This window comes from Micropterus dolomieu, linkage group LG14, assembly GCF_021292245.1.
Source record: "Micropterus dolomieu isolate WLL.071019.BEF.003 ecotype Adirondacks linkage group LG14, ASM2129224v1, whole genome shotgun sequence".
NCBI classification, from domain to species: domain Eukaryota; kingdom Metazoa; phylum Chordata; class Actinopteri; order Centrarchiformes; family Centrarchidae; genus Micropterus; species Micropterus dolomieu.
The window spans coordinates 27,455,321-27,474,126 of NC_060163.1; the positions used below are offsets into that span (position 1 = coordinate 27,455,321).

The following is an 18,806-nucleotide window of genomic DNA, read 5'->3' on the forward strand; positions in this document are numbered from 1 at the left end:
TGCTCGCTACTGGACCGGTCTCATGTTGTCCCCGTTCATCCAGGCTCATTTTCTTCATGACCGGTTTCAGAAAGACAGAATAAATCCATCCATCATTTCTGCTGCAGCTTCAGACGAGACAGCTGATGCTGGTTTTTGTGCTTCAGCAGCTGTTTGTTAGTTTTTATCAGGTGATTTCAGTTCTTTAAATCTTCAGACAGAAAAACAAACCGGTTCCTCTTATTGATTTCTTTACCACGTGACGAAGCAGCCGCGCTGATGACGTCACGGGCAACAGGCCTTGAGCAGGTAAGGTCACGTGGTCTCGGACGCGGCGGGACAAATCAGTGAAGCAGCTGACGATCTGCAGCTTCCCCTTCAGGTGAGTCGGACCTCCAGCCGGTCCCCCTTTCTGGTTCTGAGCACGTGTCAGACTGTTTCCCCCGAGGGTTTCAGAGTTTCAGGGTTTCTGAGGATCCAGATTTTAATCCCGCAGATCACCGCGTGCGCCTCGCGGGAGCGCGCACAGCCAATCGGTCAGAAATGTTTTCAAGCTTCATCGGAGCTGAAAGAGATCCGCGAGCACAGAGGGGGAGGGGGGCTTCATGGGTGTCTCTGCGTGGTGCAACATGAGGGTCACGGGCCTTGTGTCCGTCTGCAGTAACTCAGCAGGACCCGGAGGGGGGGAGGGGGGGGATTCAATCTGCTGCTGCAGGCTTTTACTTTGAAGGTTTGTGAAACAGCTGTTAAATTCTGTGTTAACTGAGTGAAGCTGGAGGAAGTATGGACCAAACTACCAAAATAAGAGTCTTGTTGTTTCTTTTAATGTTGCAGTCGGAGGCGGGGGGGTCAGAGCGGACATTGATGGGGGAGTTCCGGCGCCTTGTGGAGGAGCTGCTGGCTCTTTGTCTCTCGAGGATCACTATGGAGGAGAACGCCATCAGCTGTGATCTGAGTGAGCCCTCAACACCACCAACCCAGGACCAGGTCACACCTGAGATCCACCTTAGAACCGGTGTTCAGGAAGTTGTTTCTTTATTGTCTCACGTTTCCTCCTAAAGTTCTGCACAAACGCGGTAGTTGTGGTGCTCACAGTACGGCAATTAATCGATTAGCCGTCAACTATTAAATTAATCTCCAACTATTTCCTCCTTCCTGAGTCTGAAACTCTCATTCCAGCCTCTCAAATGGTTCCTGGTTCCTTCGCTCCTCTGACTTTCGCGGACGTCACTTTAAAGACCAAAGAACTGATCGATCAGCGGTGAAAACGTCGTTAATTAACAGAAGTAGTGTTTGTACTAACAGCCAATCACAGAGCTTCAGTGTCTGTCGGTGAGCCGCTGAGGCTCATGGGGATTGGAGTATCTGGAGACACAGATTCAGAGTTCTGTCTGCGGCTCTTTCAGGCCTGGCTGAGGTGGCGAAGACCTGCGAGGCGATGAGGAAGCAGTGGCTGCACGCCGAGCTGGAGATGAAGAAGTACAAGGAGCTGCTGGTGAAGTCCGACGTGGCCAAAGCCGCCCTGGAGGTCAAACTGAAACACGCCCGGAACCAGCTGGACGTGGAGATGAAGAAACGCTACAAGGTCGAAGGAGACTACCAGTACCTGGTGAGTCCAGTCCGCACTTCCTGTTCCCTCCTCTGGGGGAGAAATTCGCTTAAGATATGTTTTCTACCTCTCGATTTAACTGGAGAGAAGACGTCAGATGGAGTTTTGAAGTCATTTGTTAAAAATGTTCATGTTTATTTGTAAGAAAAGAGATCTGTGTTCCACCCGGTGGAAATCCTCCAAAGTCAGTAACTGTTCTAAATGTCCTGACGTGTTTTAACATTTCAGTTCAGAGGAGACGACCTTCTGCCTGGTAACCCTGGCAACAGGTTTCTACGTCAGCCAACACGCAGAGCAGTGTGTGTTATTGAACGAACGTCATGTTGAGCGTCAGCGGGTGGTTTAACATTTTCAACATGTGCTGCCGTTCCTTCAGCTGCTTCTCGTCGGGGAACCTCGGAGCAGATCTCCGACTCCATGTTCACGGTTCTTTTCCTAGTGGGAGTTCAGAAAGTTCCGAGTTGCCTGGAACGCAGCGTTACTCTTCAGCTGGGGCGCGTTCAATCCCAAAACGTCTTGCAACGTTCTGCAACGGGCTTCGAGGTGTGTTTTCTTCTTTCCGGTGGGCGTGTCTCAGGTGTTACCCAATCAGCTGCGACAAGTTTGGAAACAAAACGGAAAATGCAGTGCGCTTGCGTCCACAGCGGGGTGTTCAGGGAACCACCGTTTTTCCACGTTTCGTCTGCACTGAACTCGCCCAGCTGTTACTTCACTGTCTCTCTTCCTCACTGCGACACTCTGCTGTCAATCAAACTGAACCAGGGACACGCCCCTCCAGCCGTCCTCAAACACCTTTTTCTTTTTATTAAAACACTTAAAAACACGTTTACGTTAATTTTGACTACAATAAAGGACATGATTTCAATTGGACGTAATATTTTACTCAACAAATAAGAAATCCGTCTTTTAGTCAGTTGGCAACGTGGCCCTGAGGCTCCACCCACTCTCCCACACCTCCGTTTTAAACCTCAGACCTTCCGCTCTGTTTCCTCCTGTCCAGACTGACCCCGTTCTGGTTTTAAACTCCGGGGTTTTAATTGCTCGTGAGGATGTAGCCTCGGCATGTGTCTCCTGTCCACCTTCAGTCTGATAGTTTCACTGCGATGACGAAGACGCTCCGTCACAAACGCGCTGAACGTGACCCGGTTCACAGAAGCAGAGGATCGACCCTTTCCTTCACAATGACTCTGATGTTTCCTGTAGCGCCGCCATCAGGACACGCGTTGAGCTGCCGTTGTCTTGTCTCTGTGCTTCACAGCAGAGGCAGATGCAGCTGATGTGCGACATCCTGGTCCACGACAGTAAGTCCAGCGCCTGTCTGAACGATGAACAGAAATCTCTTCTGGCTACGTTTGAACACAAGGGAGCGAACATGACGCTGCACAAGAGCAGCAGACGGTAAGAGACGAGCCCGTCACGTATCCACTGATGAAAGGGTTAAAGTTACATGAACGTGTTTGGCCCCCGGGGGACAGAGGAGGAGGAGCCATGAAGAGTCGGACAGACTCTGTGTGTTGCAGTCGACACACGGAGCCACCAATCAGAGCTCAGGCTCACACATCAGGAGCTGAAGAAACGTTCAGACGTTACGAACTGTGATCACATGAAATGCCCAGATATATTCCAGATGAGGAAGCTTACTGGACAGACTCCACTGCCCCCGGTGGTGACGTTAACCAAGTACATGCACTCAAGTACTGCACTTAAGTACAAATTAGAGGTACTTCTACTTTACTTTTACATTTTCATGCCGCTTTCTCCATCTCAGCGGGAGATCTTGTTCTTTTTACTTCACTTCATTTATCTTCAGTTACGTTCCAAAGTCAGATTTTTGCACATGAAGACTTTATAAAATATGATGTTTGGTTATAAATGAAACGGTTTATAAGTACAGCTGGTCCATTAGTGGGTCGACAGAAAATTTATGAGCAGTTTATTTTGGTAATCGTTGAAGTTATTTTTCATGTAGAAACATTTTGTGACAATTTGCTGTTTTTCCTTTTTTATTATTTGAATGTAGTTTTAATCAGAGTTAGATCAGCATTGTGTCTGTTTGGGCATCTGTGAGAACATTTCTCACTATTTTCTGAATCTTTAAAATCAATGAATGGAGAAAGTAAAGCCGGGTCACGTGTGGCCGCTGCTCTCTGTTCAGCCAGGTCAGTTCTTCTGCGACGTTGTTGCAGTCGGGTCCTGGTTGTGGTGCGGTGGTGGCTTTATAAAGCTGAGAACATCTGAAATCAAGAGTCTGGGAGGATTTATTTCAGAAGTTGTCCGGGATTCATTATAGGAGGTTTCGGGGTTTTGGTTGCTTTATAGTAGCCTGGGAAGATTTCAGGATTTCATTCAAGGATGTCAAAAGGTTTGTGACCTTTCCTGGGGTGCAGGATAATGAAGTTTCAGAAGTTCTTTGGGAGACCCAGGCTCCGGAGGGTTCCAGTGGTGGATGAGGAGGTTTGGGGGCCTTATTTGGGGGATCTGGAGGTGGTGGCAGGTTGACCCTGTACATTGCAGACGTTCTGTACAGGTTCCAGGGCTCTAAGTAGTTTTGATGGCAGGAGTCGTCCAGTCGATTCTCAGTGGGATCAGCAGCAGTAACGCAGAGGAAAAAGGTGGAATTTAAACTTTGAGAAGCACAACATGTTGTTGAGTCTTTGTCTCTCTGTTCTTTCAGGTTGTCCGTGATTGACGAGTCATCTTTCCTGTCTCACTCTGATATCAGCTACGATCGGACCGATGACGACGTGGTACACATGTTTGTCTGTTCCACAGACTGGATCAGGACCAGCTGCTGCTTTTAAATGTTTACTGTTAATTTGTCCTTCTGATCGGGGTTCACGTTGGTTTCTTTCTTTCATCTGATGAGTTCACTTCATTCTTAGTCACATAAAGTGGCAGGCAGTGCACTGTCCACAAACCTCTTTGAGAATGTTCTCACGTTGTCCTGGACGGGTGGTGCCCCGTATTTATAAATCTTTTAGTCATATTAATAACTTTGTTAAATTAACTAAATATCTTTGATAGTTGCTAAGAACCAGACCCCAGCAACAGGTTCTGCTTAGTTAGAAAGATTAGAAGCCATGTTGCCCATCAGGACAGCAGCCTGACGGGACTTTGGGTTTTTCATTTTGTTCCAGGACCTGGACACAACAGTGATCAAACCCCTGAGATCCAGAGCCAGAGAGAGAAGGGTCAGTGTAACCGAGAGCTTTCCATGTTTCCCAGCATGCCTGTGGTTTGTCTGACGTTCTGTTGGTCCCCTGCAGCGCTCGTCCATGGGGCCGGCTGTCGGCGCTCTGGCTGGGAAGCGAGGGAGGAGCGGGAACATGTCGGCAGAGCTGCTGGAGAGAAAAACTGTGGACAAGGTGAGCAGGAACATCTGATGAGACATTTAAATCTGTGGGCCCCACGTAGAACAAAGACACTCCCAGGTCTTAGTGAAAGACACACTTTGAAATGTAAGTTACACCAAAGCTGCAAGCAGCGTTGGTCCTGATGCACGTTGGAGCGTGCTGCGGCCACGGTGCAGCTGCGGAGGTCGTCGGCGTGGCTCTGAATTATCATGTGTTGGTTAAACGTCGCTTCCTGTGTGGCACTAGAGAACATCTATGTTGGTGTGGAAACTTTCATCACGTGGCTCACTTCCTGCTGCCAGTAGGGGGTGCTATAATGTTGATTGAATTTCGGCTTGGCGACGTGTTCAGGGCGGGACTCTCATCAAACGTGCAAAGCTTCGTACAGATGTGAGCAAGTACACTGAAGTTACAACAACTTCCTGTTCCACGGCGAATCAGACAGCACTACGTTCATCAGTTCCTTTAGACTGCACAGTTAAACTTTTATATCGATCCGATTAATTCTGCAGTAGAAGTTTGTACGGAACGTGTAAATGGACAAAAATTACCATTAAATTTAAAATTGCCAACTTCCTGTTGGGTTTAGGGGATAGCTCCAGGATGTTACGTGAGCCACAACAAGATTTTGTGCATCTAAGTAAAAAAAGAACGTAACCGGCATCCCGCTACATTGATTAACTGGTTGAAAATAATTAGTACAGATGACTCCACATCCCAGAATCCTCTGTCTCAGTAAGACAGTTCCCCAGTCTGTGGTGTGGCTTTAAAATGTTGAGCTGAGTTTGTGTGTGACTCAGGAAGTGGAGACGATAGTGAAGGCGTCCGTGATGACCCCTGAGACCGGAGGGCAGATCCACATGGTGGTGGGAATCACCCAAGAGAGCCCTGACCCCCCATCCCGGACCGTCACAAAGGAGTGTGCTATCTCCATCGGAGGAGGAGGTGAGGATTTCTGTTCATCAGTGAGAGCCCAACATTTATTTACTGTCCTCAGAGAGTCTTCAGTACTGTGATGTTTAAGGAATTATGTGCATTGGCTCCATTGACAGATAAATATCAGCTGCCGCCCGTTAAGCTGCACAGTTACACTGAATCAGAACATCCCAAACTTTCTGAACACACAGTCTGAACTCTGTGATTTGGTTTTTGTTCCTCAGACCAAACCTCTGTGTGGTTTCCCTGTGATGAACCGGAGCCTGAAACTGAAGCAAAGAAGGTGGAGAGCTCTGCAGTCAGAGCGCCGTACACCTGCAGAGCTGAGAAAACCCTGAAACATGTCTTTCTTTCTAAAACGGTACGAGCTTCATTACCAGGTGTCTCAGTCTGACGACAACAAGCATCCCTGATCAGTCGTAAAACCTCAACAGCTCCGGGGGGGGGGGTTGAATCCAGCTCAAGTCCATGGAAACGGTACAGAGTACCTGAAACATCTGAGGTTTGTAGTTAATGGATGGTGTAATTTTACATGAGAGAAGAGATATGAGGCAGTTTAGTAAACATCACAAGATGAAGAAGTCCATGTAGCTCTGACAGTGAGCAGAGGGGAGCAGATCAGTGACGACAGGCTGTGATCTGGGCACCATAAAGCTTCAGTGACGGGACAGTCAGACAGTGCTGGATGTGAAAAAATCTCCAGCAGAAACCAATGGAATATAAAACTGAAGTACTGATAATTATGACATACAAGTTATTTCTATATGACATGGCTCCCATCAGGACCACAGACCGAGTTCTTACATCCGGTCTGTCTGTGGCCTTTATCTGCCTCCCTGCAGGTGATCCGGCCGGAGACGTGCTTGCCGTGCGGGAAGAGGATCCGCTTTGGGAAGATGGCGTTGAAGTGCAGAAACTGCCGCGCTGCCATTCATCCAGAGTGCAAACTGAAATTCACTGACGGCTGCTCGGCCACCGCTCCGGCAGGAAGTTTAGCTCAGCAGGTACCTCCAGAGTGCTTTAAGGCTCATTCGGACGTCATTAAGCCCCATGCAGACAAAGGACATGGGGGAGGTGGGGAGGCTCCTCAGTACTGTAACTCCTCGTTCAGCATCAGATTTTAATCCTGGTGAAATGAAGGATCTAGACTGTAACAGACCTTCAGCAGGACAAAGACTAAAGAGAGAGACTGAAGCCATTAAATACACATGTTGAATCATTCAGGGTGACTCTTTCTGAGGACATCACTGTCTCTGATGTCCAGAATTCAGATCAGAAACCAGAGAGAGACGCTGCAGAACCTCCTCAGAATCTTCATGTTAAGTTTCCTTCAGTGACACAGTAATCCAGTGATAGCTGTCTGTACATCCATGCTAACAGCTACTTGACTACACGTGAACACATACAGGCTGTAGACAGAACAGCAGCAGCAACCTACAGACCATCCGATCGCTTCAATTGTTTCTGTTGTCATAGTGGTTCTAAATAGCCCTAAAAGTTGGTGTTAGCATTTTAGCATCTGTCAGATTAGCTTCATTTTTGACTTCCTCCATTTTCACACAAGTTACACTGAGCCGATGAAATGCAGAGAAGGATCCTCTGAACCACTTTAAAATACAAGGACAACGTCCAGACTTGATATAAAGGACAGGAGGAGCAGCAGGATCAGAGACACAGGGGGTCAGGGAGGGGACCAGAGAAGGGGCTGTTAAAACCAGGCCACCTCGCCTGGAGAGGGGCTGACTGAACTACCCTGTAAAACAGACCTGAGTCAGATGTTGTTTCTTTCTCTTCAGAACTCATTGGAGGCGTTTGCTCCAACAGCCCCCCCCAGAGTACCTCGGCTGATTGTGGACTGTGTGACAGAGATCGAGCGGCGGGGGCTGGAGGAGGTGAGCTCATCCTCAGGCTTCAGTCTGGATGAGTCTGACTTTTATTCTCATTGAGACCTGACTACAAGCCCTCCTTTAGTCAGGAGAGTGTTGCCTTCTGGGATGTTGATGAATGAAGTTAACAGCTGTTACCAGGTAACACTACTTGAGGATAAGTAGAGTTGCAAAGTGGGAGGAGTTACTAAAAGGTAAAATCCCACAAGCTCCCCTGCTGAATCACCACAACTCAAGAACAGCTGTCAGGAAAGATCTGACTCTTGATAAAGTCAAAGTTGCATGATGGGTATTGTAGTATTTACACCTGCTTTCTGCAGACAGGACTGTAAAGGAATGCTGCTGTCTGCAGGACTGGACAGAGGTTAACTTGCTGCCGTCCTGCTGTCTGCAGGACTGGACAGAGGTTAACTTGCTGCCGTCCTGCTGTCTGCAGGACTGGACAGAGGTTAACTTGCTGCCGTCCTGCTGTCTGCAGGACTGGACAAAGGTTAACTTGCTGCCGTCCTGCTGTCTGCAGGGCTGGACAGAGGTTAACTTGCTGCTCTCCTGCTCTCCACAGAGAGGACTGTACAGAGTTCCTGGAGGGGAGCGTCTGGTAAAGGAGCTCAGAGATCGGTTCCTCCAGGGGAAAACTCCGCTCATGCTCGGTAAAGTCCATGACGTCCATGTGCTGTGTGGACTTCTGAAAGACTTTCTGAGGAAGCTGAAGGAGCCTCTCATCACCTTCAGACTGCACAGGACCTTCATGGAGGCTGCAGGTATGGAGAGGGAGGGAGACAGACGGAGGTCATGTATCCATACTGTTGTTATGTCGTGAATCGCTTCTGTAAATGCCACGTCGACTTCCTGTGTGTCCTCTGCTGCTCATCTTTCCCTGTGAAAGGGTTTTTTGCGGAGTTGTTCTTTATGTGAATGGAGGCTCTGAGTACAGAGGGGGTCGTCCCGGGGTGCAGAGCCCCTTGAGGCAAATCGCTGATATTCGGTTATATAAGCAAAGTTGACCTGTCTTTGCTGCAGGAGATAAAATGTCTGAAAGAAGTGAGGAGGTCAAATCAGTTAGAAAGTGATCATAATCATACACTTTGATCACATCATGAAATCGGGTGAGGGAACCCTTTCTCTTTTCAGTCTGGTTGTTAAACATCTCAGAGCCTAATATCGTCTGTGGCATCACATCTCTCATCACTGTGTTGCAGAGCTGGCTGATGAAGACAACAGCACTGCCATCATGTACCGGGCCATAGCCGAGCTGCCGAAGGCCAACAGAGACACGCTGGCCTTCCTCATGCTTCACTTACAGAAGTAAGAGCACAGCTCCCCTCTGAGGCCTTCTGGTGGACACTGAACAGAACTGTGTCAGCAGCAGAGACTCCGGCTGCCTCACTGCCACACAGTTAACATGCAGAACACCTCTCACCAGCACACACCCCGACATCGCCCTGCTGTGGTGGAGCCAACACACACAACACCTTACATGCTGTATTTATTTTTTAGGGTGATGAAGAGCCCCAAGTGTCAGATGGACCACAATAATTTGGCCCGGGTGTTTGGACCAACTCTAGTGGGACACGGGATGTCCGAGCCGTCTCCGACCACCATCATGAGAGACACCAACACTCAGCCAAAGGTTGGCTTGTTTCTGAATGTCGTACTAAACACTGGACGGTTTCTTACAGCTAACACCGTGAATCAGATGTTGTTAGGGTTTCCTTTCGGAGCAGCGGCTGCAGGGCTGAACAAATGCCGTCCTTCCCCTGAGCGCTTCATTATGGCCTCTGCTCTCGTCTCAGGTTATTTGCTGCATGTTGTCCCTCCCTGAAGTCTACTGGAGACGTGTCCTCTCCTCCCAGATGGATCAGATCCCGTCTTCGTCCTCCAGCACTACGACCTACAGCCAGGATGACGGACACGGTGAGTTTCAGACGCTGTACGTGTCATCAGTGGTCTCTTGTGTTCACAGCGGTTCGAACTAGCACAGTCGAAACCAGATGATCTTCTCTTCTGAGTAAACGACAACCAAAGCAGGGCTTGGTTTGTTCCTGATTAGTGTTAATAGTGTTAGTACCATTTTTAAATTCAGTCTTAGTCCTGTGTCAAATGTCCTTGTTAGTTTTTGTCATATTTAGTCGACTGTATACTACTGTTTTTAAACTAGTTGACTAAAAGTCTGGGTATTTTAGTCAAAAGAAAATCAAAAGTATTTTAGTCTAGTTTTAGTCATTAAGCATCTTTTTAGTCTGACTCATTAGTATAATTCTGATCAGCATTTTGGAGGAGGGGGACCGACCGTGATCCTTACTGCTGAAGCATGTAGGCCAGGGGCCCACTGTGAAAGTGGGTTTGTCTTATTAATATTATTATAATAATAAAAATGATCATTTGTAGCCATTTTGCTGCGGCTGTGTTTGAGACCTGGCCCCCCTTTTCTCCGTGAGAGAGAAGAGTTTAGAAAGTTGCGTGGCGCTGCGGGGAGCCCCCAGCTGCAGCAGTAGGCCTACAGGGATCATGGGAAATATTCATCCAGCCAGAGGGAACGATCGCCAACCGTTCGCAGCCCGTCTGCCGTACCAGCGACACGACCCGTACCGGAGAGGGAGTGGGGCGGACCAGGGCCAGGAGATCGCGGAGCGACCGTCTTCCCTCTGGCTGGTTAAGGTCTGACGCTCTGCACTGGAGGGGGCGTGGGGCTCCTCCCCCTGAACTCTAATGTCAATAAAGCAGCTGTCAATATTTTAGAGACCCCCAAAATATCACAAGTCATGCTTTTAGGGGAGCTGATGTCTGAGCGCCTCATTCTCCCGAGCGTGTTGTGTCCTCGCGCACCAGGCGTCGCCCCCGGTCGGCCAGCATTCAAAGCACAGGAAGAACAAACGCTGTTCAAGTGAAAATGTAGAGGGAGAAAATATGGCCTGTGATATTTTGTCTCCTCATTACACTGACAAAAAGATTATTTATTTTATTTTTATTATTGCGTGTTAATGTAGTCCCAGCGTCTGAGGACACGGTCGTTGACGAATACATTTCGTCTGATGAAAGTAACACCTCTCCTGACGTGTTGTGATGTTTGCAGGTCGGCTGTTTAGGCCTCTGACGTCTCCGGAGCTGAACAGCAACTATAAGACTCCCAGCAGAGCATCTGTGAGAGGCAGGATCATGAACCTGGGCAACACTGTCTCCAGCACGTAAGTCCACCACAGACCAGGGGCCCGTACCACGAAGCCGTTTCCACATTAAAAGCCTCGGGCACTGAATAAGTGGTCGTCCAGCTCACTTTAAGAACATCAGATTTCTTTAACACGCGCAGCTGTTCCAAAAGCAGTGAAACAAAAATCCATTCATGCCATAAACGGATTTGATTGCTGAGCAGACGGTGTGTGTTTATAGAGTTGATCTGTTACCTGGAACAGGTAGCTGCTAGAAGTCTGAAAACCCAGGGTTAACCCCGAAGTTACCTCGCTAAGCTCACTTCCTGCTTCGTAGTACAGGTTCCTGGTCCAACCTTGAGTCCACTACCAACACCCCTGACGGGTTTATTAAAGCCCAGCGGCCGATCAGAGGTCTGTCCCTGTTGGACCAGCAGCCAGTAGAAAGACCTTCTGCTGGTCTGAGTCCTGGAGTCAAATCATCAGTTAGTTCTGGTTCCATCTGTATTTCCGTCTTCTGTCTCAGGAAACTGAATCTGTTCTGGTCTCATTTTCGACTAAATGATAGAATAATCATTCAGACCTTGTCCAGCTCTCTGAGGTGTCCCCAGGCCTCATGGGATATATAACGTGTTCTGGTCTGACCACAGGGAGTCCGGCACGAGCCTGAAGGTTCTTCACCGAGTCCGCTTTACTGATCAGTGGTGCGAGTAGTTTACCTGTTGATCAGACCGGACTCTTTGGGTTGGGTTGGAGTTCTGCGGTTGCCATGGTTACGCCAGGCTCCTGCTTCTCTGATCAGTGTTGAAAAGGTCCCGGAGTCTCCTGGAGGTCTGGGGCCCCCTGTGCCTCATGGGTAACTCGGCTCTGAAGGTGTCAGGTGGTGGACTCGCGGGGACTGGACTTCATATTCCAACGGCTCTTTTCTGCTGTTTGTTTTCTCTTCAGGGGCCGAGCAGAACCGGGGAGGAAGTTCTTCACGTCCCCCAGCTGATCAGAACAGAGTGAACCTGGACACAGGACGCACAGCACGTCGTACTGCTAGTTTACCTCTGCGTACCAACAGGAAATGATGTAATCTGTGAAAGAAAGCTTTGCATTGTGGGAGAATAGTGATCATCATTAGTGGTGTGTGTGTGTGTGTGTGTGTGTGTGTGTGTGTGTGTGTGTGTGGAAGATGTTTCTGGGTTTAAACTGTGAGAAAGCGCCGCCATGATCTGTTTGTAAGAAACCAAATAAAATACTTGACTCCAGCTGGTTGCTGTTTTCCTGACAGGAAGTGGAACCTGTGAGACACCACAGCAGTCAGGATGAACCTGCTCACCGCTAATGAGTCTAGAACCGATTTGCATCCAGTTTCCAGCTGAAAAACATTCCTGAAGATGCATTTGTTGCATCTTTATCAGCTACAGCCACGTGTAACTCCGCTCTCTGTAGCCGAGTTTATTGGCTCCAAACCAGCTGACGGTTAGACAGTTGGATGGAAACACGGCGGCTGACTTGACTCGTCATCTTCTGGTTTTCTGTTTAAAGGTACAGTGTGTCAGAACGGAGACTCCACCTGTTGAATTCATACTCCAGAAAGATAGGGGGCAGCACAACTCAGTTAGCCGTGCAGCTAACTTAGCTGTCCTATTGGCTGGCTGACTGGGCCACGGAACCGGGCTCAGCAGCCTCTGACGCAGACCAGTTTGACAACAGGGAGATCAGTACAAGGTAAATTAGAGCGGCTGTGACCAGGACTCTGACTCCGGGGGGGACGAAGACACGGCGAGTTCAGGCGGGGACAAGAGAGGCGTTGAGAGGGGGGTCGGGCATCAGAGAGGAAGGATATTTTCACTTCTTACTTGCTGAATTATGGATTTATTTCTCCCAGACCAGAGCTGGGGATCGTTAGTTTCTGTGAAGTGTGTCTGACGAAGACTTAATGAGGAGATTAGTTCAGAAAGGGAGAATCTTTGATAAAGAAAACAGGTGGGAGAATATCTCCTGTCTGACACTTTGAGTTTTATTTTAACTGAAGCTCCAATAGCTTGCAGACCACACGGACACGTAAAGTAATGGTTGTAAAGAGGGGGTCGAGCAGGAACATGGGGGCAGCAGAAAGCCTGCATCCGGACCCCACAGATCCGGACCCTGGGAGAAGAATGTATACCAAAGGGGGTAGAGTGGATTAGCTGCATGCTCTTATGGGCTTCACTGAGTGATCACGTCCAGAGATATAAACCTGGATCAGGTACCTGAAGCTGCCCCCTGCAGGGTTGGTGTTGAAGGGGAGTTTGTTGGTGAGGCAGGAGAAGAGCCGGTGGAAGGCAGCAGGTGGTCCTCCGCTGAGGCCTTGGTGAGGTCTGCGAGGGGGAAACTGCTTTGTTTTCACTAGTGTTGCTGCATCTGTAGGAAAAACCTTTACATCAGGTGGATGGCCAGGTGCGTTGCTCACCTGGGGAACACATGGCACCAGGATGCACTGTGGGAAGCAGGCGAGCCGGCGGAGGCCGTGTGATGCTGGGAAACCTTGGGTCCTGCCGTTACGTCCACTCGTGGAAACGGTTCCCTGATGGCCCCTTCCAGCAGGATAATGAGCCACAAAACAAACGTCGAGGTGTTGACTTGGCCTCCAGAGTCCCCAGATCTCAGTCCAGTCCAGCACCTCCGGTCCATGGAGCCCCTAACTCACGACTTAAAAGGATCTGCTGCTAACGTCTTGGTGCCAGATACCACAGCACACCTGCAGAGGCCTGATGGCGCGTCCAGGTCCTGGTGGGTCAGGGTTGTTTGGCAGCCAAAGGGGGACCAGCACGGTATCAGGCAGGTGGTCATAATGTTCTGGCTGATTGCTGTGAAGACATGTACTAATACTTTACTCTGTTGTAAATACTACTGTAGTACTACTAATTGTTTTACTGCTACTAGTAGTAATTACATATACTCCCAGTACTCTGATTACTACCTCTAATAAAACCTGAGTACTTCTCCTTCTCTGGTTACTGGGAGGTCAGACGGAGTCAGCAGCTGTCTCCTGCAAGTTCAACCAGCGAGGTCAAAGGTCGCCACAAACACGTGTGTGTGTGTGTGTGTGTGAGCGTCTCATCACCTCAGAGATCGTTCTTCTTCTGCTGTGAGAGCATGGAGCTGCAGAGGTGAGCTGGATATATTGATTATTGGTTATTGATCGTGCTGCAGGAGCTCTGAAACTCTGTGACCGTCTGATGTAATAAAACTAGTTACTGTTAAAAACTGCAGTGTTGTGTAAAAGTACACAGTGTACATCCTCTGAGGCAGTGATCCGACACTCAGACTCGTCAGGTTTGATGTTTTGGGAGAATTGATTTGTGTTAGCCCACAGGAACGGAGACACAAATAGACATTTAGGTGTTTGTTTTACTGCCAAAGCTTAGCGTGAGAGACTGCCTCATTTGCATTTTTGAAGATAACATTTGTACAGAACCTGTAATCCAGAAAATAATAGTCTGCATGTGAGTACAGAACAGGGAAGTTTGATGTCGATTAAAATCTTCTGCTCAGCAGCTCCTACAGACACTTTTACTCCCGACTCTATTCTGCAGGTTTGTTCAGTTTTCATTCACCGCCTGAACTACAGAACATTTTATTCCCAAAAATGGGTCATAGTTTTTTATGCCTGCTGACAGAATTTTCTGATTCTGAAATGATCCTGAATCCCCAAAACATCTGAGTCTGTGTTGACAAAACCGGATTTAATCCAGTGTTCAGATTTCAGATCTTGAAATAGATGCAAATTAGCGCATGTTTCATTAGATCCTGCCTCATTTGCATATTTAAAATGACCTGTAACACAAAATGATGATTGTCTTCATGTGAGTAATGAACCAGCTTAAACAAACGGATCTAAAACTGTTTAAATATGGAATTAAACTCAGACATCACACTGAGAACGTTCCCCGTATGGAACCCATGAAGCTGTCTGAACCTGGAGAACCTTTCAGAATAAGAGTCTCCCGGGTGTTCGGGGGGGGCAGAAACAGATCCTGGTTTTAGTTTTTCTTTCTGTTGTCAGATCGGAGCCGATCAGATGGGAGGAGGAAGAGGACGATGAAGAGGAGAAGAGGATGATGGTAAGAAGAATATTTCTGACGTCTGACATGTGATTGGTGGATAACAAAGTGACATCAGCAGCGTGTAAACGATGGTCCACCTATCAGCTGACGGTCTCAGTGCAGAGCTGCTTCTGTCTTTTTCTCCTTCGCAGCCTCGGAGTGGAAGAAACGCTGCACTTTCTGCGACCCGGTCATGAACAAGAAAGTAGAACAGAGGTTTCGGCTGTTTACTAAACTTTCTAGTCCACGTGACCCCCGCCGACCTCTGACCCCTCCATTTTGGGAAGTAATTGGCCAATAAAATGACACCAGAGAAGGTCATGTCCAACTCACGCAGGGAGCTGTAAACTGAGGCTTCCTCTTTACACTGTCATAAAGTTTTATAAGAGAGGTCAGAGGTCATCCCTTTATTTCCGGGTTTAAATAAAGCTTTATGATTCAAAGTCACAGAAGGGGAAGATCTGAAGCTTGTGAACAGAGTGTGTTCGTCCTTTAATCCAGACGCCAGGACGGTGTTCATGAAACTGAACACAAATGTTCGTCCCTCTCTCTTTATATAAACGTGTTTCTGCTAATACTTCCCGGGTACTTTCTGAAGTACTTCTCACCTTCTGAAAACACTACATCCATCAGCTGGGTGCTTGAAGGAGAAGCTGACCTGGGATCTGGGAACGTTTCTGTCCTTCTGGTGAATCTATGGGGACGTTTTTGTAGAAATGTAAAAGTCCAGGTGTCATTTGAACACTGGAGGGGGAGTGGGGCTCCTCCCCCTGAACACGTCGAGCATTAAAAAGTTCATTTCCTGCGTTCTGGTCAAACCTTCTGCATCAGTTTCTGGTGGAAATGTTTCTGTAAAGGAAACTGGAACAGAGTCTAACTCAGTGCTGCTCTCAGGTCTGTTTCTGCTGTAGATCAACGTCTTTAATATCTGCTGAGTCAGGATTCAGCCGTCCCTCCTCTTTGTGTCTCTGTTTGGGGAAGTGACATCTATAAATGTGACCGTGGCTCCTTTTCATCATAATGACAAATTGTCTTATTTAACTCTGTGATAAACTCCTGGACTTTAACAGCTCCTGTGTTTCAGCAGATTTTCTGCTCACGGTCAAAACCTCATGCAGAATCTGTGTTCGCTGACAGCTGCAGAGAAAAGACAGAACATCACCGTCTGAAGACTGATCTGAAGCAGTCTGATGCCCCAAAATAAGGTTCAGAAAACATTCCCCCCCGCAGCTTCCACGCCGCGGTAGACCCTGACGCCAGCGGGGCCACATGACTGGCTCGGCTGTTAAAAAGCAGACAGCTGGCTTTCTAGCAGGAGGGGCGGGATCATTACAGTCCGACTGAGGATTCTTAAAGAGGCGTGTGTCCTCGAAACGTCTCCGGTAGAGGACTGCAGGTCTCCACACCAACAGATCTGTTTCAGACTCGTCTTCCACCGACGCCGTCTCAAGTGACATCACTTGAGGACATTTGTCAGACGTCCCACAGCTCCCTCTGTGACACTGAAGGTGTCGGACTACTTTAAAACATGCGGAGGGGACACCTGGAGACAGCCATGGTACGGAGACAGAGACAAACGGACATCTGTTGACCTCAGGCATGCAAACTCCTCACCTTTCAGCGAAATTAGCCGTTTTGAAACCAAAATGGCTCACCGGCGTGATTTGTGCAGATCAGACGAGAAAACCTTTGGGAGGGGGGTCGACGCTAAGACGGCAGTCAGGCCGACCCCTGCCCCACACCTGACTGTGCCTAACCGATCGTCTCCCCTAATGCCCCCCGACAGCCAATCAGAGGCAGCGCAGGGCGGGACTATTTTCCAGTCCACCACGCTGCAGAGTCTGACAGCTGGACAGGTGAGGACGGTAAAAGACTGCCGAACACGCTCAGCGTCAGCTGTCCTGTGAGGTCGCGCTGAGTTCAGAGCTTTGCTGTTAGTACTGTTGGCTGAGCGAAGCGTTCAGAGCAGCAGCTTGGATGCAACGTGTGGGGGACACTGGGGACACTGGGGACACGTCCCCGTCACGTCTTGAAAGCGTCTGTTGATAAATGCTTTGAAAACATGAAATGAACCGACCAAAGTGCTGTGAGAAAGGTTTATGTGCACTGATTTGTTTTAAGTAAGAATAAACAAGCTGCTGAGTATAAAATGAGGTCAGGAACTTTAACAACTTTAACAACCGTTTCTTTTTGCCAAGTTTCCCGTCCTCTTCCTGTGAACACGCCGAAAGAGCGATGTTACAGGAGGAAAGTCCGGTCTTCTTTACCCCTGAGCAGTCTGCGTGCCTGTGACCTGGAACCTTCCTGAAAGACCTGAACCCGCTCCGGTCTGAACAAGTCTCGCTAACAAAGAGTTTTATAATCACATAATGACACTTGTGTCTCTGTGCGTCTCCAGCAGAGGGAGGACGGAGGCTACGAGGCGTCTGTCTCTCAGGAGAAGCAGGACTCTGGCGGTCCAATCAGCCTCAAGGTATTTCAGCTTACTAAGGCGAGTGGACTGCTGACGTACTGCGGTAAGCGTGTCGACTCATTTCTGTTTCCGGTGCTTGTGTGTTGGTACCGTGTTGTGCTGCTCTCGCTAAATAACAGTTACATTTGTTTGATTACAGCGGCCAACTGTTCGCTAAACACTTATTCTTTACAGTAATTTTGCCAAAGCACTCACAGTTCTTTCCATCTTTTAGTGACTGCTGTTCAATCTCATAGTTGTTCTAAAGTTTTGGTAGCTGACGCTACAGTACTTTAGCTTAGCCGTTAGCGACTTTAGCTTAGCAGCTAGCGATGGCTTCTCCTTCTCCCTCTCTCTCTCCTACTTTCTCCTGCACGGTGTGTCAGATGTTCAGTTACTCCTCTGCCTCCTTTAGCGGTAATGGTACGTGTAATAAGTATAGTTTATTTATAGACATGGAGGCGAGGCTCAGTGATTTAGAAGTCCGGCTCCGCACCTTGATAGATCAGTCTTTAGCTACTGTAGCTAGCCAGTCCCCGGTAGTCGGTGCGGAACGGCCTGAGTTAGCCTCTGGTAGCCGTCCCCCGGCATCTCCTGTGCAGCCAGGAAAGGTGGGGGGCTGGGTGACTGTCCGAAGGAGGAATAGTCGTAAGCATTCAAAGTCCACGGGGCACCACCAACCTGTTCACGTTTCTAACAGATTTTCCCCACTCAGCGACACACCTGCTGAGAAACCAACTCTGATCATTGGCACTCAATTTCTTCATCTAAACCATCAACCTGCCTCTTAGACCCCATCCCGACTAGGTTGCTTAAAGATGTTTTACCCTTAGTCAGCACCTCTATACTAGATATGATCAATCTATCTTTATCAACAGGCTATGTACCACAGTACTTTAAAGTAGCTGTAATTAAACCTCTTCTGAAAAAGCCCAAACTTGATCCGGATGTTTTATCAAACTATAGACCTATATCTAACCTTCCATTTCTCTCTAAGGTTCCGGAGAAAGCAGTTGCTAAACAGCTGTGTGACTTTCTACAGAGCAATAGTTTATTTGAGGATTTTCAGTCAGGATTTGGAGCTCATCATAGCACAGAGACAGCACTGGTGAAAATTACTAACGACCTCCTTATTGCATCAGACAAAGGACTTGTCTCTGTACTGGTTTTATTAGATCTTAGTGCTGCATTTGATACCATTGACCATCAGATCCTATTGCAGAGACTGGAACATTTCATTGGCATTAAAGGAACCGCTCTAAGCTGGTTTAAGTCCTATTTATCAGCTCGATTTCAGTTTGTACATGTTAACGATGAGTCCTCCATGCACACCAAAGTTAGTCATGGAGTTCCTCAAGGATCTGTCCTC

At 48.3% G+C, this 18,806-nt stretch overlaps 1 protein-coding gene and 1 pseudogene across 2 annotated transcripts; both read left to right on the forward strand.

Annotated features, from left to right (window-relative positions):
* The first annotated feature begins 268 nt into the window (after positions 1-268).
* On the forward strand, positions 269-12,093 carry si:ch1073-416j23.1 (rac GTPase-activating protein 1). Of its 2 annotated transcripts, XM_046069928.1 has the most exons (17): positions 272-361; positions 814-934; positions 1,386-1,588; positions 2,847-2,986; positions 4,263-4,335; positions 4,726-4,779; positions 4,855-4,953; positions 5,742-5,886; positions 6,102-6,238; positions 6,720-6,881; positions 7,674-7,769; positions 8,326-8,524; positions 8,963-9,068; positions 9,261-9,393; positions 9,557-9,677; positions 10,837-10,948; positions 11,858-12,092. In XM_046069928.1, the coding sequence occupies exons 2-17, from the start codon at positions 844-846 to the stop codon at positions 11,901-11,903; spliced, it is 1,917 nt and encodes a 638-aa protein (XP_045925884.1). In that variant the 5' UTR covers positions 272-361; positions 814-843; the 3' UTR covers positions 11,904-12,092. The 2 variants fall into 2 exon arrangements, with proteins under 2 accessions (XP_045925885.1, XP_045925884.1); XM_046069929.1 differs by lacking the exon at positions 7,674-7,769 and having other exon boundaries at positions 269-361; positions 11,858-12,093.
* A 1,942-nt stretch (positions 12,094-14,035) lies between these two features.
* Positions 14,036-18,806, forward strand: part of LOC123983568 — a 10,982-nt pseudogene continuing 6,211 nt past the window's right edge.

Bases quoted from the DNA above. Each gene is read 5' to 3' on its own strand.
- si:ch1073-416j23.1 (XM_046069928.1), top strand. From the start codon at position 844: ATGGGGGAGTTCCGGCGCCTTGTGGAGGAGCTGCTGGCTCTTTGTCTC. The intron at 1,589-2,846 runs GTGAGTCCAGTC...TGTGCTTCACAG, and splicing joins AAGGAGACTACCAGTACCTG to CAGAGGCAGATGCAGCTGAT. The intron at 2,987-4,262 runs GTAAGAGACGAG...CTGTTCTTTCAG, and splicing joins CTGCACAAGAGCAGCAGACG to GTTGTCCGTGATTGACGAGT.